The sequence below is a fragment of the Castor canadensis genome, chromosome 16, assembly GCF_047511655.1.
Source record: "Castor canadensis chromosome 16, mCasCan1.hap1v2, whole genome shotgun sequence".
NCBI classification, from domain to species: domain Eukaryota; kingdom Metazoa; phylum Chordata; class Mammalia; order Rodentia; family Castoridae; genus Castor; species Castor canadensis.
In genome coordinates this window covers 76,773,429-76,789,996 of record NC_133401.1, presented here as the reverse complement: position 1 = coordinate 76,789,996, position 16,568 = coordinate 76,773,429, and the positions used below count along the sequence as shown (strand labels likewise).

The 16,568-nt window shown below is 43.1% G+C and overlaps 1 protein-coding gene across 13 annotated transcripts in view; it reads left to right on the top strand.

Moving 5' to 3' along the window:
• The window catches only part of Atp10b (ATPase phospholipid transporting 10B (putative)), a 316,710-nt gene that overhangs the window by 217,981 nt on the left and 82,161 nt on the right, over positions 1 to 16,568 (top strand). For 11 of the 13 annotated variants that reach the window (XR_012442621.1, XM_074057703.1, XM_074057702.1 and 8 more), the window contains one exon: positions 13,129 to 13,333. Coding sequence is in view for 12 of the 13 variants with exons in the window: in XM_074057703.1 (XP_073913804.1) it covers positions 13,129 to 13,333 (205 nt within the window). In the remaining variant the exon portion in view is untranslated. Of the gene's footprint in view, positions 1 to 153; positions 713 to 13,128; positions 13,334 to 16,568 lie in introns of those variants that run through there. The other 2 variants (XM_074057704.1, XM_074057706.1) reach the window with 2 other exon arrangements.

The following is a 16,568-nucleotide window of genomic DNA, read 5'->3' as shown; positions in this document are numbered from 1 at the left end:
GCTAAAAATCCTTGCTTTTAGAACTTAATCAGGTAGGTTTTAGGACCCAGAGTTAGTGCACCTATTCCTGGCTGCCCAGCATGGAGCAGGAAGACACCTGTGGGTGACGTCTACATTCCAACAGGTGGCGTCTCAAAACAAGTAGGAGGAAGTGACCTGGCCATACAGACCCATTCTCTGCAAGCTCCTTCCTCGTCCTATTCCTCCCCTGGTGCTGGCTCTTTATTTTTAGTTTTCCTTTTGAAAGAAGGGAGAAAATGTTTTAGCAAAGAAAATAAAAGATGAGAATTAAATTATGAAAATTAACAAGGCAGGATTGAGCAGAAATGAGAAAAGAAGGGAAGAAAAGAAGAAAAAAGAAAGAAGACAAGAAACGAGTGGTGGTTTCCAACCTGCCTTTTGAAGGAAGGTCTCACAAAGAGAACCCTAACCACCATTATCGTGGGAATCAAATTAAGACCAGCAAGTATACCATATTGTCCTTCCTACCGAAGAATATCTTTGAGCAGCTACACCGCTTTGCCAACCTCTATTTTGTGGGCATCGTGATTCTGAATTTTATCCCCGTGGTCAATGCGTTCCAGCCTGGGGTGAGTGTGATCCCAATCTGCGGCATCCTGGCAGTTACTGCTTTCAAGGATGCTTGGGAAGATTTCCGGAGGTACAAATCCGATAAAGTCATCAATAATCGTGAGTGCCTCACCTACAGCAGGTAAGGTAAACAGTTCTGGGGAGGTCTTGGTGAACCAGCTTTGGTCTTTTTATGACTGCTACTATTTCAGCCATTATTTCTAGAAAGGATGGTATAGGGAGCTATCTCAGTAAAGAGTTCAATTCTCTAAAGGGAGGACTATCTATAGTTGAAACCTCAAAGAGGATGGAGCCTATCTTTGAAAATTAGGAAGTCTTCATTCTCAGGCATGTTCTTTGCAGTGCCAAATTGACCTGATGTGTAAAAATTTTGCCTAAATTTGCATCTCTTCTTAGTTCTGAGTAACCATGAGCATATTCTGGCATTTTTGAGGACCCTGATCATTTTTCAGGACAGCAGTGGAATATTGTTTTAAGAAAACTAGGACATTGCCTGGGTCAATCACTATCCCCAAACCTTACTGACTATGTGGCCTTAGGCAGGTGATGTAACCTCTCTTAGTCTCTTTTCGTCATTTGTAAAATTGGAGCAATTCCTGGGGTGGTCATGGTAAACGTACAAGGTAATCCTTAGACAATGCTTAGCTTTGTGTCTGGCATATATGTATGCAATACATGAAAGCTGCAGTTACTTTTAGAATATAAAATTCGTATTTCCCCATCACTAAGACTGTCCTTGAAAGTGATTTCTGATGCCATTCTGACAAAGCAAAAACTCTGCCACATTAGTTAATGCCATTTTATACAGATGGTTGTGTTACAAAGGTTCCATTGGCAAATGACCAAACTGTTAGGGACACGCTCTCACTCTGTGAGGGAACAAGACAATGTTACATGTGACTCCACTATGTGACAACCTACATTACCCCAAAAGAAGCAAGGGAGTCCATCGGGGCTTCCTGTGCGACTTCAATGACAGTATTTGTTGAGCTAGCAGTCAGCATCCCAAGAGGACTGAATCGCTAGCAGACAAGGACATCAGTCTGTCTTATTCCCTCTGACTTTGCCAACCCAGTTTGGCAAAAGCTGCACAGTTGTTCTCGTCACTGGTACAGGGAAAGAGACTGGCTGTGAAGTGTTTACTCCAACCAGTTAGGATCAACTTACTTAGAAGAAAGGGCTTTTTCCCAGGGAATGACAGATAACCAACCTGGATCCGGCTCAGGAAAGGCTGAATGAGCCAGACTCCACTTGGACAGCTGTAGCCAGAGAAAGTTTAAAAACAGTTTCTTGTACAAGGACTTTTTTGTCTCAAAGAAACTGTAAGTGATGTTCCATGCCGGTCCTTTCAATGTCACCTGAGCTTCTGGCATCTTCACTGGCAGGACCACATTTCATGTCTAGAAAAATTCATCTGAGGGATGTTTTTCCAGCTAGATTTCATTGTTTTAGGTGTTGTGAGTACACGAGCCACCAAGCTAAGATTTGGAGGTTCCTCGCCTTTGAGGAAGGAAATTCTAAAGAGAAGAAGAAATAGCTACCAAGTGTGATGTCTTTCTCAATGAGGAAGTTCTTAAGACACACTGTTTTTCTTTGGGCACAAGTCTACCCATTACTTTTTATTTTCCACTTTTCTTTCTATTGTTTTTCATGGAAAATGATAGCCAGGCATCTGATTCCTTGAGGAGGAATGCAGATAGGCTGCCATGTACCTGGGCGTGTTCTCTCCGCTCTGCCAGAACATTCCAGCATGTGAGAACCTCTTCTTAGTACTAATCTCAGTGTTGATGTGGGAGCCAGACTGACTGAGGTATGCTGTTGGTCTGTTCTCAAAACAGATTCTAGGGAATACCAAAAAGCCAAGATAATAACATCGAAGGGGGAAATTCAAGGTCTAGTCCACCAGCTCACACGCAGGGAGGAACATAAAGTGTTTTCATGGCAATACATCTCAAGCAGTATTCAGTGACAAAGAGATGGTCTTTCAAAGACACTCATGGCCAAAAACTATGCTATGTCTTCTGACTCATGCCCGTGAAAGACTAAGAAAAGGTACCCAGTAAAGAAGCCTGTTCATTAGCAAGCATGAGGCCCTGAGTTCAAACTCCAGTACTGCAAAAAAAAACAAAAAGTAATGAAAAAAAAAAAAAACTTCATCTTTGGTTAACCTTGCATTGCTCCAAACTTACTGGACCTTGAAGACTATTTTTAAGACCTAAATCTATGATTTTTTTTCTTTTTCAATTATAGCAAGTAGTTAACTATGAGAGCCAGGCAGTGGACTAGATATTTCTTGAGACAATGTTATCCATGTATTGATGTTGACATGGCACGGGTGTCAGGATGTGATAAGGAAAAATAGGGACTGTGGCAAACTAGAGAGGTCACGCACTCCTCCCAGAGGCAGAGCTGGCCACTTGGCCAGCATGAATTGTTACCAGGTACAAATATGCACTCTATGAATTGATATTTTATTTGAAATAACCTGATTTTTGAGTGCTGCTAAATGATAAAACTTTTTTAAACACTTCAAACCTATTTTTCTTGATCTAAAATTCTCTTCTACCTGTGAGCCCCCAAGTTTTCACACATTGCTTTATAATATCCTAGGAATGTGGTTTCTGCAAAAGGATGATTAGATTCTTTCACTGAGATTCCTCCCAATGAGGGAAACTTTGGGCAGAGAGGGGGGTGTGACCTTGAGGTCTGTGTAGGCCTACGAGTCAGGGGTGTCCACTCCAGGCCCAGATCAACAAGTAGTTATTAATATCCAGGAATGACAGTTAAGATCTCCAAACCCAGTTTCCACTTATGTGGCCTAGATCTTATCCTGTGAGACATTCTGTGAAAGAACAGAATCCAAAGCCAAATGACTATAGGAAACAGCAAGTTGAAGCTGTTCTTGGGCATAACAATGCATGCAAATTCTACATTAGACAGGATACCTCAGTTGGTATCAGTTGTCAGTTGGGGTGTTCTCCCTGCAAGTAGCAAAACCCTCAACTCAGAAATTTAGACAACAAAAAGATTTTGTTGGCCTAAGCCACTACAAATGTCCTGAGGCGGACCAGCGTTCTGCACGGTTTGGTCAGCACTATAGACCCGGACTCAGCAGTCCTTTACATTCAGCCCATGTCTGTGTCACCTGCAGTCCTTACATTGCTTTGCCTCATGTCAATGAGAGGGCTGCAGTGGAGCCAGTCCTCACAACTACTTGTGATAACTCACAATGGGAAAAGAAAGATACTTCTGGTGGGTTCTTTGAAGATCAAAGAAGCTTATTCCTAAACCCACCTCTCATCTCCATGGCCCCCAGTTGGTCACATGCCTGCCCCTTATAAAATCCACAGGATAAGGAAATGGGATTGTGCTAATGAGATATACTTGAGCCACAGCCCTTCCCACAGAGCCCAGCCTCAAGTCAGCCTGAAAGCACATATACCTACACAAAACCCAAATGAAATAATTTCCCAGAAAAGGGGAATAGATATTTCAGTGACATCCTCTATGTGCTCAAGATGAAAATAATTTGTGAGCCCAGACACTTTGTAAATTGCTTTCCACATATTAACATGAACATATCCACTTTGGGACAGTCTATACGGGATGTCCCTAAAGTTCTTCTAACTCTAAACTGGGTTGGCTTTATGAAAACCCCTGGAATAATAAGCTAGGCACTATCTTAACTGACAGATGCTAAATGGTATGACACATGATAGGGTGTCAGGGAAGGAACTCAAGACCCAGCAAAGCAACTTTTCTTTTTTCAAAGAATCAACACAAAAGCTTGGATCTCAAATGCCAACTGTGCATTTCCTCTCAGATTCACATGTTTGAGAAACAGACACCTTTTTTTTCTTTCTCATTTTTGCACAATTGAAAAATAGGGCTCTTCAAATTTTGCTCCCTCTCTAATCCCATGCATCATCCAGTCTAGACTTGTTTATAGTGTGAGGAAATGTCTCTGCAATCAGCAGAAGACTTGTTAACAGAATTACAATCCTGTTACAGCATTTTCTTTTAATATCTCAACTATGCTTGTGGTCTAAAGGTGACCCATTAATCAGATTTATGGAATGACTTGGAGGAGAGATTAGCTTCACAATTGTATTAGCTTAGCTTCTCCCAGGGCTCAGTTTAATGAATCTAGAAACCAAACCCAGCAAGAGATTTGTATTTCTCCAGCTAGCTCAGGAAAGTTTTATTTGTATTCAGAAAACATGCATTACAGAAGGAAAAACGAGATCCAAGGGGACCCAGCATGGGTTTTGTCCCCATGTGGAAATGGAACAAAAGCCATCAAGCATTTCAGCAGCCTGTCACTGGCTTTTCATCCATTTAGCAAATATTAATTCAGAACTTGGTGTGTGGGTCCCACCTTGCTAGTGCGTGCTCAAGAGGCTCTCAGTTCAGGGCTCATGAGGAATGGGACACGGTAGTATAGAGAATGTGGGTGGTTTATCCGCCTATAGGAAACATCAAGGCCAAGGGAAGCGTCCCCAGAGAGGTGACATTTCAGAAGGACATCCAAGGTGCAGTAACATTTAGCCAGGCAGGAGAGGCACATTTCAGTGCACAGCCTGTTCATGTGTCAACTGAAAGTTGTGTGTGACTTATTCTTGTGCCAGAAAGAGTAGGAGCAGGAAAAGATAGGCGTTTAGGGCAGAATGACCAGATTAGATTGTTTTTTCCACCCTAACTTTTTACCAGAACATGGAGAGTCTCCCTTCTGTAATCAGGTGCGCATCAAGACCACCCCATGTGCTACAGGAGAGCGGCCAGTCGTCTACATTGTGGCAATGGGGGGCCTGTCTGGCTGCAGCCTGCTTTTATTTGTCTGTTGATTTTCCTGCTTCTGTCCCCAATGGAAAAGCTGGGGATAAGGGAACCAGAGGTCCTGACCCTGGCTGTCTTACTAACGGACTGCAAGGCCTAAATGGAGCCACCTCAGCAGTGGGTCCCATTGGTCTCTCTTTCAATAGTGATCACCATCTCTCTAAGGTCTATTTTGTGATAAGATATGCAGATGACAAGCAAGAGAGTGTGAAAATTACATTGCTATGGAAACGAACTGTAGTATGCAAGTCTACAGGGGGACAAGTGCAGGCGGCCTCACGATGGTCTAACAGGACACATCCATCGAGGACTAAGTATGAGACCTGGGCTTGGCTCAGACCTGCTGCCCTGGCCATATGCAGTTCCTCAAAACTTGAGTTTCATTTTAGCATCTGTAAAATCGGGACAGTACCAGCCCATGTCCTTCAGACTCCTGTGTACCAAATGAGATATTCTTTGCAAACCATTTTGCTCAGTGCTTGTACTATAAGTACCAATAAGTAATTGTTTTTCATCCCTGCCATTTCAGCCCTACATCTTCCAAGTCCACTACCAGCCTGAGCCTTCATCTTCTTTGCTTTGTTCTGATCAACACAAAGAAAGGGTTACTAATTGAGTCAGTAAATATGAAGACATTCACTGAGCTACATTTACCAGTGGGCAGGGTTACGATAAAAGTAAAATGTATGCTTTGGTCTTTCATTCTTCCCCCATTCTATATGACAGTATTTTAAGACTTCAGGAGACTCCTGTGGGCTCTCCCTGTCCACAGTGCACCTAAGCATATGCTTACTGAGATTTAGATTCAGAAACAGGTACAGGTATCATCTCATCTAGTCTAGAGCCACTTGCTCCAACCCAACTTCTAGCACAGAGGGACTGGTAAAATATCATTTGAGCTGGGTGCTGGTTGCTCCTGTCCATAATTCTAGCTACTTGTGAGGCTAAGATCAGGTGGATTGTGGTTTCAGGCAGCCTAGGCAAATAAGTTTGTGAGACCCCATCTTATGGAAAAAACTGGGTGTGGTGGCACATACCTATCATCCCAGCAATGGTGGAAAGCCTAAAATAGGGCTGCTATCCAGACCAGCCTGGGCAAAAAGCAAGACATTATCTCCAAAATAATCAGAGCAAAAAGGGCTGGTGAAGTGGCTCAAGTGTTAGAGCACTAGCCTAGCAAGCATAAAGCCCTGAGGTCAAACCCCAGGATCACAAAAAAAAAAAATCAGATGTGTGCAGCTGTTGATAAAGCAGCTTGTTGGTCCCAATTCTGCTATTATTTTTCTGAATCACAACTTTTTGAAAAACCCAAAAGGAAGGAAGGTAATTGGGGCTGAATTTAGGCTTTGCCAGGACCATTCTAAAATATTCAAAATATAATCATAACCTTAACCTTATCCTTACCCTAAAAATACATCCTGGATTTGCTTTCAGTATTAAAATGATGCATGCAAAATGTTTATCATAGTGCCTGGCATTGGTTAGCACTCAGACAAAATTAGCTAACATACTTTGGAGGGGAGTTCTAGAAATCTGATAGCCAGAGTCACCATGAATTTGACCCAATGGGAGTATGAAAGAAAGGCCAACTGGCTGGAGTTTGAAAATGTATGAGAGAAAACAAAGGTCTTACTGTATAACTTGACTCCATGCAGTAACAATATAGTAAAATGGGCTTTGGGGAGAATCTGAAAAATGCAGACAGTAGAGAAACATCTATTGTCATTTGAAGCATGACTATGGAAAACCACTGGCTGGATCAATAGATCATAGCTTCCAGCCTCCAGGTCTTTGTTCAGCATTTTGCACCAGCAAATCAGCCTCCTCTTGGAGGTGTCCATTTTGCAAACCACCCCTGCTTCTTGACACACACACACACACACACACACACACACACACACACACACACACAGTGCTCCCACTGCCTCGCCCTGTGCATACAGAAGGCTGTAAACCATTTGGGTCAATTCAACTTGTCATTTCAGGAGAGAATGCATTAGTTCCTCCTCAAAACTTATGGGAGGGAGAATCATAAAACAAGAACTTGGCTGTTCCTGGAGCGCTGTGCTCCTGTCACCAGGCATGACTTGTATTTCACGTGAGGATTTATAGCCTATGTCTTGCCACTATGAAGCTCAGAATTCCAAAAGGTGAGGCTGCTGTTCTCACCCCGGCTGCTGCTGGGTTTATGTCACCTTCTGTAGTCTCTTCTGCTTTCTACTTCATTCCCTAACAGAGCCACAAGACCACACTGAGCCATGACACTCCCACGGCTGCCATTCCTGGGTCCTGGTAGACAAACTTGTGTGACCTTACCCAAATTAGATAACCCTTTGGCACCTCGGTTTCTCATCTGTGAAACAGAGCTAAAGGTAATAAGAAAGGTTGGTTTCATTATTAGGCAGCTAGTGGGCTATGTTGGTTATGCTGGATTCATTACAGACACTCCATACACGTAAGCCACAGTGCACAAACATGTTATTAGTTCAAGTCTTCACTGGGGAGCCTATAACAAAATGAGGTCGATTGGATGCTAACATGGGTAACAGTTCAGAAAGGCGTTCATCCCACTATGTTGTGTTTATGCGTAAACATATGTGTGGTATAGATAGATAGATAGATAGATAGATAGATAGATAGATAGATGGATGGATAGATAGATAGATTTATATATATATAATCAATAGTATTTTCTGAGTGCTTACCATGAGCTAGACACCATACTCAGCTCACAGATGCAATAATTGCATAATTGTAAGACCTAAGACCGTCCCAGCTCCCAGCAAGCTTATTCCATCACTGAAAATAAGGGATGCATGAAGCAGTTGGGACACAGAAGTCTGACACACAAGCAAGCATGGCAACAAGCTGTGCTCTGTTGATGTTTGGCGCCCAGGGGTGAAAAGAAAGAGGTGGGACTTGAATCTACCAAAGTTAGAGGAAGGGCTTTGGGGGGCAGAGTCCCATGCCTTCAAACACCCTCAGGCTGCTTCTCCGTGACCCATGGCCATGACCTTGCAGGAAAGCACCTGTGGGTACCTGTCCTCTGAAGCATGGTGTGCCATGACCATCACCTCATGGTGACATTCTGTGCTCTGTTATGTCTTCTGTATGTGGCAGCCATAGTCAATGAGGTCAGGAATGGACAATCCCCCCGAGCCTGGGGCTTTTAATATCCTGATATTTGCATGGCCACTCAAAGGTACCGCTAGATGAGAATATGGCCACATTAATACAAATACCCCACTGAAGTGACACTTAACCCCAACCTGTTGATTTGAGACTTCCGTCCTCCTATGTAACCTTCAGGCCTCCCCAGAGAAAGCTGAGTAGATCAGTATCCCTCAGTGTCTCCAGCCCAGCCAGGGGTCCTGGCCTCCTAATATTCCTCTGGCCTCTGCAGTTCCCTTCCCCAAGTCCTCCAGGTCAAGCCCCCACATAGCGACCTTAGCAGACAGGTAGCTGCAACAGCCATGAAGAGTGAAGCAGGGAGAGTCCAGTGTACCACCCACCCTCTACCCCAGGCCCAGGCCATCTTTCATGGATGTTCTCTGACATTTTTGGGGTCCGGTCAGGGACTAAAACCATACCACTTTTTGTCCTTTTTCAGTTCCTACTCCCTCTCACCAGCTCCTCCTCCAACCACAAGTTCTCCCCACCCGCTTTGTACCAGCTAATGGAAACAGACAACTGTGACAGTGTCTAGTCTGCTGTCTCTACAGCAATGAGTCCTTCTGCCCAGACATTTACAACCACAGCAATAACGGTAGCACTGTAAATACCATTTGCTGTGAGGTAACTAAGTATTTTTCATACACTGTCTTAACTCCTATACAGGAGGTTTTTCTCACTTGACAGACAAACTAAGGGCCAGAAAAACACATGAAAGGTTCCAGGTCACACTACATGTAAAAGGTAGTTCCAGGTTTCAAATCCAGTTCACCAAAGCTCTTCACTCCTCCACAATGCTGGATCAACCTTAGCACAACAACTAAGTGTTAAGGGTAATCCTAAATCATCATGGGGTCCTCACTTCTCCTCTTGGGAGCTATGGAAAGAGCAGAGGGTCTAGCCTGAGCTTTGTGACTGTGCACCTTAGTCATTCTACTTGCCTTCTCCCAGCCTTAGTTTCCTCAACTGAGAAAAATGGGGTGGAATTAAAGGTCAGCCCAGATTTTCAGGATGGATATTTCTGGAAATTGGTGCCAGTGGCCACACTCCAGAACCGTGAGATTTGTCCCCTCTTTTCTGGGCTTGGGGAGAGGTTTTGATTTTTAGAGCTTCTGGCATTTGCAGGTGGTTGTTGCCTGGACCCAAGCCATGGAATGTAAATTGTATCATAAAATAGCATGAGGAAGAAAAAACAAGGTGCAGAATAGTGGGAAACCCTCACTATACTACCTTCAATCATTTTGTCATCATCATCATAAAAGAAGCTTGTATTTAAGGAATGTTCACTAAGGGCAAAGCCCTGTGCTCAGTCCTTTACATGTGGCATGTCACCACCCAACTCCAACAACTCTCAGGCAAGTGTGTATATTGCCTTCAAGTGGAACACGAAGAAACTCCGGCCAAGAGGTTAAATAGCTCACCCGACATGAAGCTGGGATTCAAATCCCTACCCTGAGCCCATTCTTCCTAGAGTTCCCCATTGGCCACATGAAACATTCTGGACCTGGTATTTCAGCTTGTTGAAGGTTCACCCAGGTCAGCTCAGAAGTTCTATAAAACAGCTTATCTTCCTGATAAATCTCGAGTTCCCTAAAATTCTTTGTATAAAACCCAGGAACTGGAGAAAGGGAGCCTTGAGCACATTCCTCACCTGTTCCCTGGCATACAGTTGCTTGCAAACCTCTCTCCCTGTTTATTCACCTCTATTAAGATAGGTAATACGCCTTCTCTCTTCTTGGAAAGCTGTTTAACATCACACTGCTTAATTTCTTCTCAAGGCAGAATCTGCCAGATGGAGTCTTTGTCCCAAGCCATGTTGATTTGTCTTATTTTTAAGCAGCAGTGTACATCACATGAAACTAAAATAGCATTCGGTTCCCAGGTGCAGACTCACTGAGCAGGGGAACAAGTAAGAGTGTGTGGATGCGTTCACCTGGGGCAGCTGTTCCAAACAGGCCAGATTAATGAGGGAGTGACGCCCACAGGCGGCTCCCGGCCAGCTGCTGGTCACATCTGAGCATTAGTCAGTGCAGAAGCATGCCACTTTCACGCTTCAGCTAGACTCTGTCACTCGTCACCTTCCCTGGCTGGACTCCCTTGGCCTGTGCGTCCCTGACTTCTCCACAGATGCACTCCTGGCAGCTGAGGAGACAAAGTAGACCCCAAAGTAGCCAAGTGCAAGAAGTATCCCTCATGTCTCATTTTTTTAATCCCTAAAAGTCCTATAAAGTTTTTTTCTGATTCTACAGCATAAATATAGTTAGGTTATTATAAATATAATTCTTTAACTTATGAACTAGTTAAATTACCAAACTATCTCCCCCAAATTCTTTTTTTTTTTTTGTGGTACTGGGGATTGAACCCAGAGCCTCATGCATGCTTAGGCAAACACTCAAGCACTGAGCTACATCTCCAGCCCCCAAATTCTTTTTTTTAATGAATACTCAAAAATCATGTTGCACCCATAGATTCAGTACTCCTGGACACCCATGAGGGAATCCTGGAGATGTGTGGTTCCGATTGAGAAGCACAACCCTAGACATGGGCAGTGTCTGTCTTGAGGAGAGCAGGTGTCCAGCACTGACTGGGAATATTGCACTTCACACACCTCCTAGGAAGACAGGATTGCAGCTAAAAGAACCACTGGCAACTGTTACCAGGGCAGAGGTGGCCTCATTAGGACTCAAGGAATAACAGAAAACAGAGACTGCTCTGACTTTCAGTGTGTGGGTGGCTCTGTGGATCTTGTGATTCCTGTATCTTGATGGGGATTGACATGAAGACATTCCAGCTCAGTTCACAAAGGGACTATTCATGAATATGTCTATGAGCTTAGCTCATCTCCAGAGTCTGCCATCTTCCATCATCTTTTCCTACACCCTACAATAAGCAGAGGAGCCCTTTATCAGGGAGAGAATGAAATTCAGTGTTTATAGATAATGGAGCCTTGGCCTTGACTTTGTGATGCCTGTGAATGTGGCAACCCCAGCTAGCATTTGTTGAAACATTTGGGACCAGTGTGCTCTGGTAGCTGTGGTCGTCAGGATGTTGTTCCAAGTCAGAGGTGTTCTTCCTAAACCCAATCTCAAATATCAGATGGAATGTTGAGATTGTGAGAGCTCATATCCTACAGCCCCAAAGGTGTCATCCAGTAGGGCAGAGAAGCCAACAGGAAGGAAGGGGAGATGCAGATAAGTTGAGTGATACAGGATCCTTTGTTCCTTGGGGCAATCTTGATGATATTTAAGAATTCTTTTTTTAAGGATTTCTTTCAAGAATAAAATAAAATGCAATAGAAAACCAACCCCTCCTTCTCTGTGCAAGTCCTTTTCTTACAGAGAGTGTGGATGACTTGAAGGAATGTTATACCTGAAAACAGGTGATCCCAGACTCCTCTACAGAAAAAAATACCCTCTCCTGAATCAACAGAGCGATGATGGAGTGTTTGACAATTAAAATGGCTCTCTTGATGGCATATTGCCCACCCTAAATATATAACAGATTTTTCTTGAGACAAAGTCTCACTATGTAGCCCAGACCGGCCTCTATTTTGCAATCTTCCTGCCACATCCTCCCAAGTGCAAGCATTATAGGTGTGCACCACAAACCTGGCTAAACAAACAGATTTTCAAACAAACATACTTCTAAAATGGAAGAAGTAAACAAAGCAAGCATGTCTGCCCCTGTTCATTTTAGAAAAGTGATGTGGGGCACAGTGGATGCTTTGATGGAGATAATCAAGAATATTGGTTTGGTTTCAAATCCTGCACTTAAAGGGGAACATTCCAAATGCAACTCCAGGAGAGATCTTGAAACTATGTAAAATAAGGAATAACTGAGGGCACCAGGAATGATAGATTTGGCTCAGCATATCCAAAAGGCTTTATAGAACACCTGAGGAATGCCTTCAAATAGTTCTTAGCTCATACCTGTAATCCCAGCTACTAGGGAGGTGCAGATAGGTCTGAGGCCAGATCAGGTGAAAGCATGAGACCCTACCTAAAAAACAAAAGCATAAAGGCCTGGGGGCCTAACTCAAATGGTAGAGAACTGGGGTAGCAAACGTGAGGCCCTGAGTTCAATCTCTTTTACTGCCTACATATTTAAAGGTAGAATATGAGATAGATCAGATTACTTAAGAGAGAGTTCTTTGCAACTTTGCTTTCTTTGGTGATTACTGGCTATGCTGATAAAAGATATATGTTAAGACTACCATTAATATGACATTTTTAGTGATTTCCTGCTAAAACTTCTCTCCTAGTAGGATGCAAGGACTAAACACAGTACCTGACCAAATTTCTGAGTAATCACAAGGATAGATATTTTACTACTGGGATTCCATAAACTGGGCTTCACTGTCCTAGAGAGATTATGATGGCTGTCATTTGGGACAAGATAGAATCCAGAGAAGTCTCCTGACACACTGACTTAGGAGATATTTAGGGGCCAGTGGAGCCTTCCTCCATTGACTCATTAATCTCCTGAGGGAACTTGAGGCCCACTGAGACCCGTGTCTTTATCCCACCCAAGGAAAGAACAAAGCTATGTGCAGAAGCGCTGGAAGGATGTACGCGTGGGAGACTTCATCCAAGTGCAGTGCAATGAGATCATCCCAGCAGATCTACTCCTCCTCTTTTCCTCGGACCCCAGTGGGATCTGCCACCTGGAAACCGCCAACTTGGATGGAGAGACCAACCTCAAGCAAAGATGTGTCGTGAAGGGCTTCTCACAGCAGGTAGGCACTTTCTAAGATATTCAGTGGGAAGGTCAATGGTACTGAAAAATTTAACGTAAGCTGGTAGGTGGAGGGGAAGAGAGTGGATGCCTCTTTTCCAAGCACTTCACACTCAGTCCTCCCAGGAGCTCTTTAGATGGGTATTGTGTCTATATACCAGATGAGGAAATTGAGGCTAAGAAAACTTGCTGAAGAGCTCAGAGTTCCTAAATGAGGTTCATTATTTGTCTGAATAAACCACTCTGTGGTGGAAATCAAGGAGTCTAAAAGCCATGTGGATGCTCCTGAGACCAACCCTCAATTCTGAGCTCAGCCATTCTACTCACTCTGCCAGGTCAGCTCTGGTAATCTCTCCCTCCACGAATCTTTGACCCCTCCTAAGCTATAACAAGATGTTAGTAACTATTTTCCCACCTGTGCATGCCTTGTAAACAAGGCTAAGCCTTTTTGAGGGCAGGGACCTCTGCCACTTCCATTTGTGCTACCATGGATGCCATAGGGAAACCAGTATTATTTGATGGATTTGAGCTCAAACTCTAGGGTTTAACAGAGATGGGTTTAAACACTAAGCTCTATCACTTATTAGACAACTTAGGCAAATTATTACCCTCTCACACCTCAGTTCTGTCATCTGGAAAATGCGGATAAAACTAACACCTTCCTCACAGACTATGTCTAAGTGATATGTACCTGAATTACTCAGCATGAATATAGACACATAGAAAGTGACTAGTAGTCGATATTAATATCAATGGATTCTGGAAGCAGTATGTGTTGACTAATGGAAGTTGGATATGAAATTTAATTTTCAATTGAAATTCTCTTGGGTACTGATTTCTAATCTAGCACTCTTCTGTACCCATGAAAAAGAAGAAAATTCTATCGTTTTTCTTAACTCTTCCAGCCTTTGAGGAGAAAATGAGTGAGTCAGGCAAATGTTCCACTCCTTAAACATTCTAGTGAACTGGAGTTCCATTACCCAGGTGGACATTTCTCAGGAGGAAACAGCCCATCCTGCCTCACTTTCCTATCCCAGAGCACCTGTGAAAAGTTCTCATAAAATCCCTTGTGTGTGATTGATTCAGTACTCAAAAGTCTGTTCTCTTGTCCTATCAATGGGAATGCTTTGCTAGAGATGAAATGGGACAAGGAAAAATAAAGAACAAAGTATAGGGCTTCTAACTACTACCTACATAACAAATGGTGACTAGAGCTGCTACTGTGGCTGTAGTTGCTCCCATTGGAACTGGAAGCCACCCTTACCAATCATTGTTACTGTTCTACTGTGATTACGATAGCTGTCTGCCAGTTGATCGCAGGCTCTGAGTCAATGCCTGAGCTGGAACTTGGCCTCTCAGATTTTCACCCCTCTTCATGTCTGTCCTGCATTTACTGAATCACCCCAGTGTTTACAAAGAGGCAGGGCGAGATCTGGTGTAAGCTTACAAAGTCCTCCTACACAAGCAGGGACAATCTATTCCTGGGCTCACGGCCCTAGGACCTGCTTTCTTGATCTGAAATCTTTTAAACCATTATTTGCGATAAGTAAGAAATATTGAGGCCAGGAGTGGCCTGCAATCCTACTTGTGATGAAAGGTTGAAGGATTATAGTCCAAGGCCAGCCTGGGCAAAAGTGTGAGATCCTTTGTAAAAAAACAAAGAGCAAAGAGACTGGCCAGGCCCTGAGTTCAATCCCTAGTACCTCCCAAAAGAAAAAAATGTATACATATTAGCCACTTCACATACACACACATATATAAAACAGTGCATGAGTGTGTAAGCCTAACACCTTAGCCTGACTACAGGCAGGGCACTCTGAGACTCTCTTTTCTATCCTATTTCATTTTTTTTAAGTTGTAAGAGCAATAAATGGATTTGCTTACAAAGCTCCCCTTTGCCCTCCCTAACTTCAACATCCTCATGCAGTTCTGAATCTTTTTTATCATTTCAATGACGTTACATTTTAACCGCAGACTTTTCTTTTTTTCTATGACAACAGCACCCAGTTTTTTTGCATATTAATCAGACAGTTAGTTTGGGATCTAACTGGAATGAAATCTGGTGAAAAGATCATTCATACTATCAGTCAACTCAATAAGTCTCTCAAACTCTCACCCTGAATTCTTACAGGATATTTGTCCTTTAAAAACTATAAAATCATATGTGAAAAGAAGGAAATTTATTTGTTCTTGAAGGTTTCCAGAGTTCCTTGCCCTGATTCTTTGCCTCCCTTTTCCAAAGAACTTTTCAGTTCAATTATAGCAGTAAGAAACTTGAGCCCACACTTAAGGACTTGGCATGGTTAGCTCAATCTTCACAATGACACAAGAAATAGGAACTGTCACTGTCCCCATTCTGTACATCAGGAAGCTGGGGCTGTAAAGAGGTTATGTAACGTGCCATGGTCATTGAGCCAGGGAGAGTTGGAACCAGGATGCAAACCAGGTTTGTCTTAAATAACAAGTGTCAGTGGCTTTTGTTAAACTTGGTTTTCCCTCTAAATCCCTATGGTCCAAAAGGGTTTCTATTAACCCCTTGCATTTCTAGAAATCTTCCACCCGGCACAAACACTCACACCCACACAAGATTTTCACTACCTTGGGGGTGATGAGAGTTTACTAAATTCTGTTCATCCAAGGTCAGCTTTCCTAGATCAGTATTCCTCAAGGCAAAGTGTGCCAACACTTCACAAGGAACGATTCTTGAAAAACATGATTTATGGTCAAGCCAAACGTAGAAGCTGGTGTTTTGTGGATCCCTCTTGGAGGTTCCAATCAATATACGTTAATATGTTAAGGTCTCTGGGAAGGAGCAGAGTCAACAAGTCTGTTTAACTTGAGCTCTCCAAACTTACTTAACCTCAGAACCAATTTTCAGCACAAATACTGAATGTTACCAACATTCGTATGAAACTTCCTAGGGAATATTAACTTGGACTGTGGTATGGACATCACAGCAGAGGAAGAGGGGTTGAGAAGGTGTCAACCTCTATGACCCAGGCAGGTCATTCTTCCTTTCCTATTTAGGCTTAAGTGGAAAATAGACATCAAGAGCCTCTGAAAAGGGTCTTCCTTCTATGACACTGGAGTGTCACAGAACTCAGAGTTCAACTTGGACCAAGTCAATTATTTTTATAATTGGAACCTTTGAATTCACAAAATGATTGACCTGTTTGTGAAATATTAATTCCTACAACACATTGCTGAAGAAAAGGTGAAAGGGAATGAATCTAATA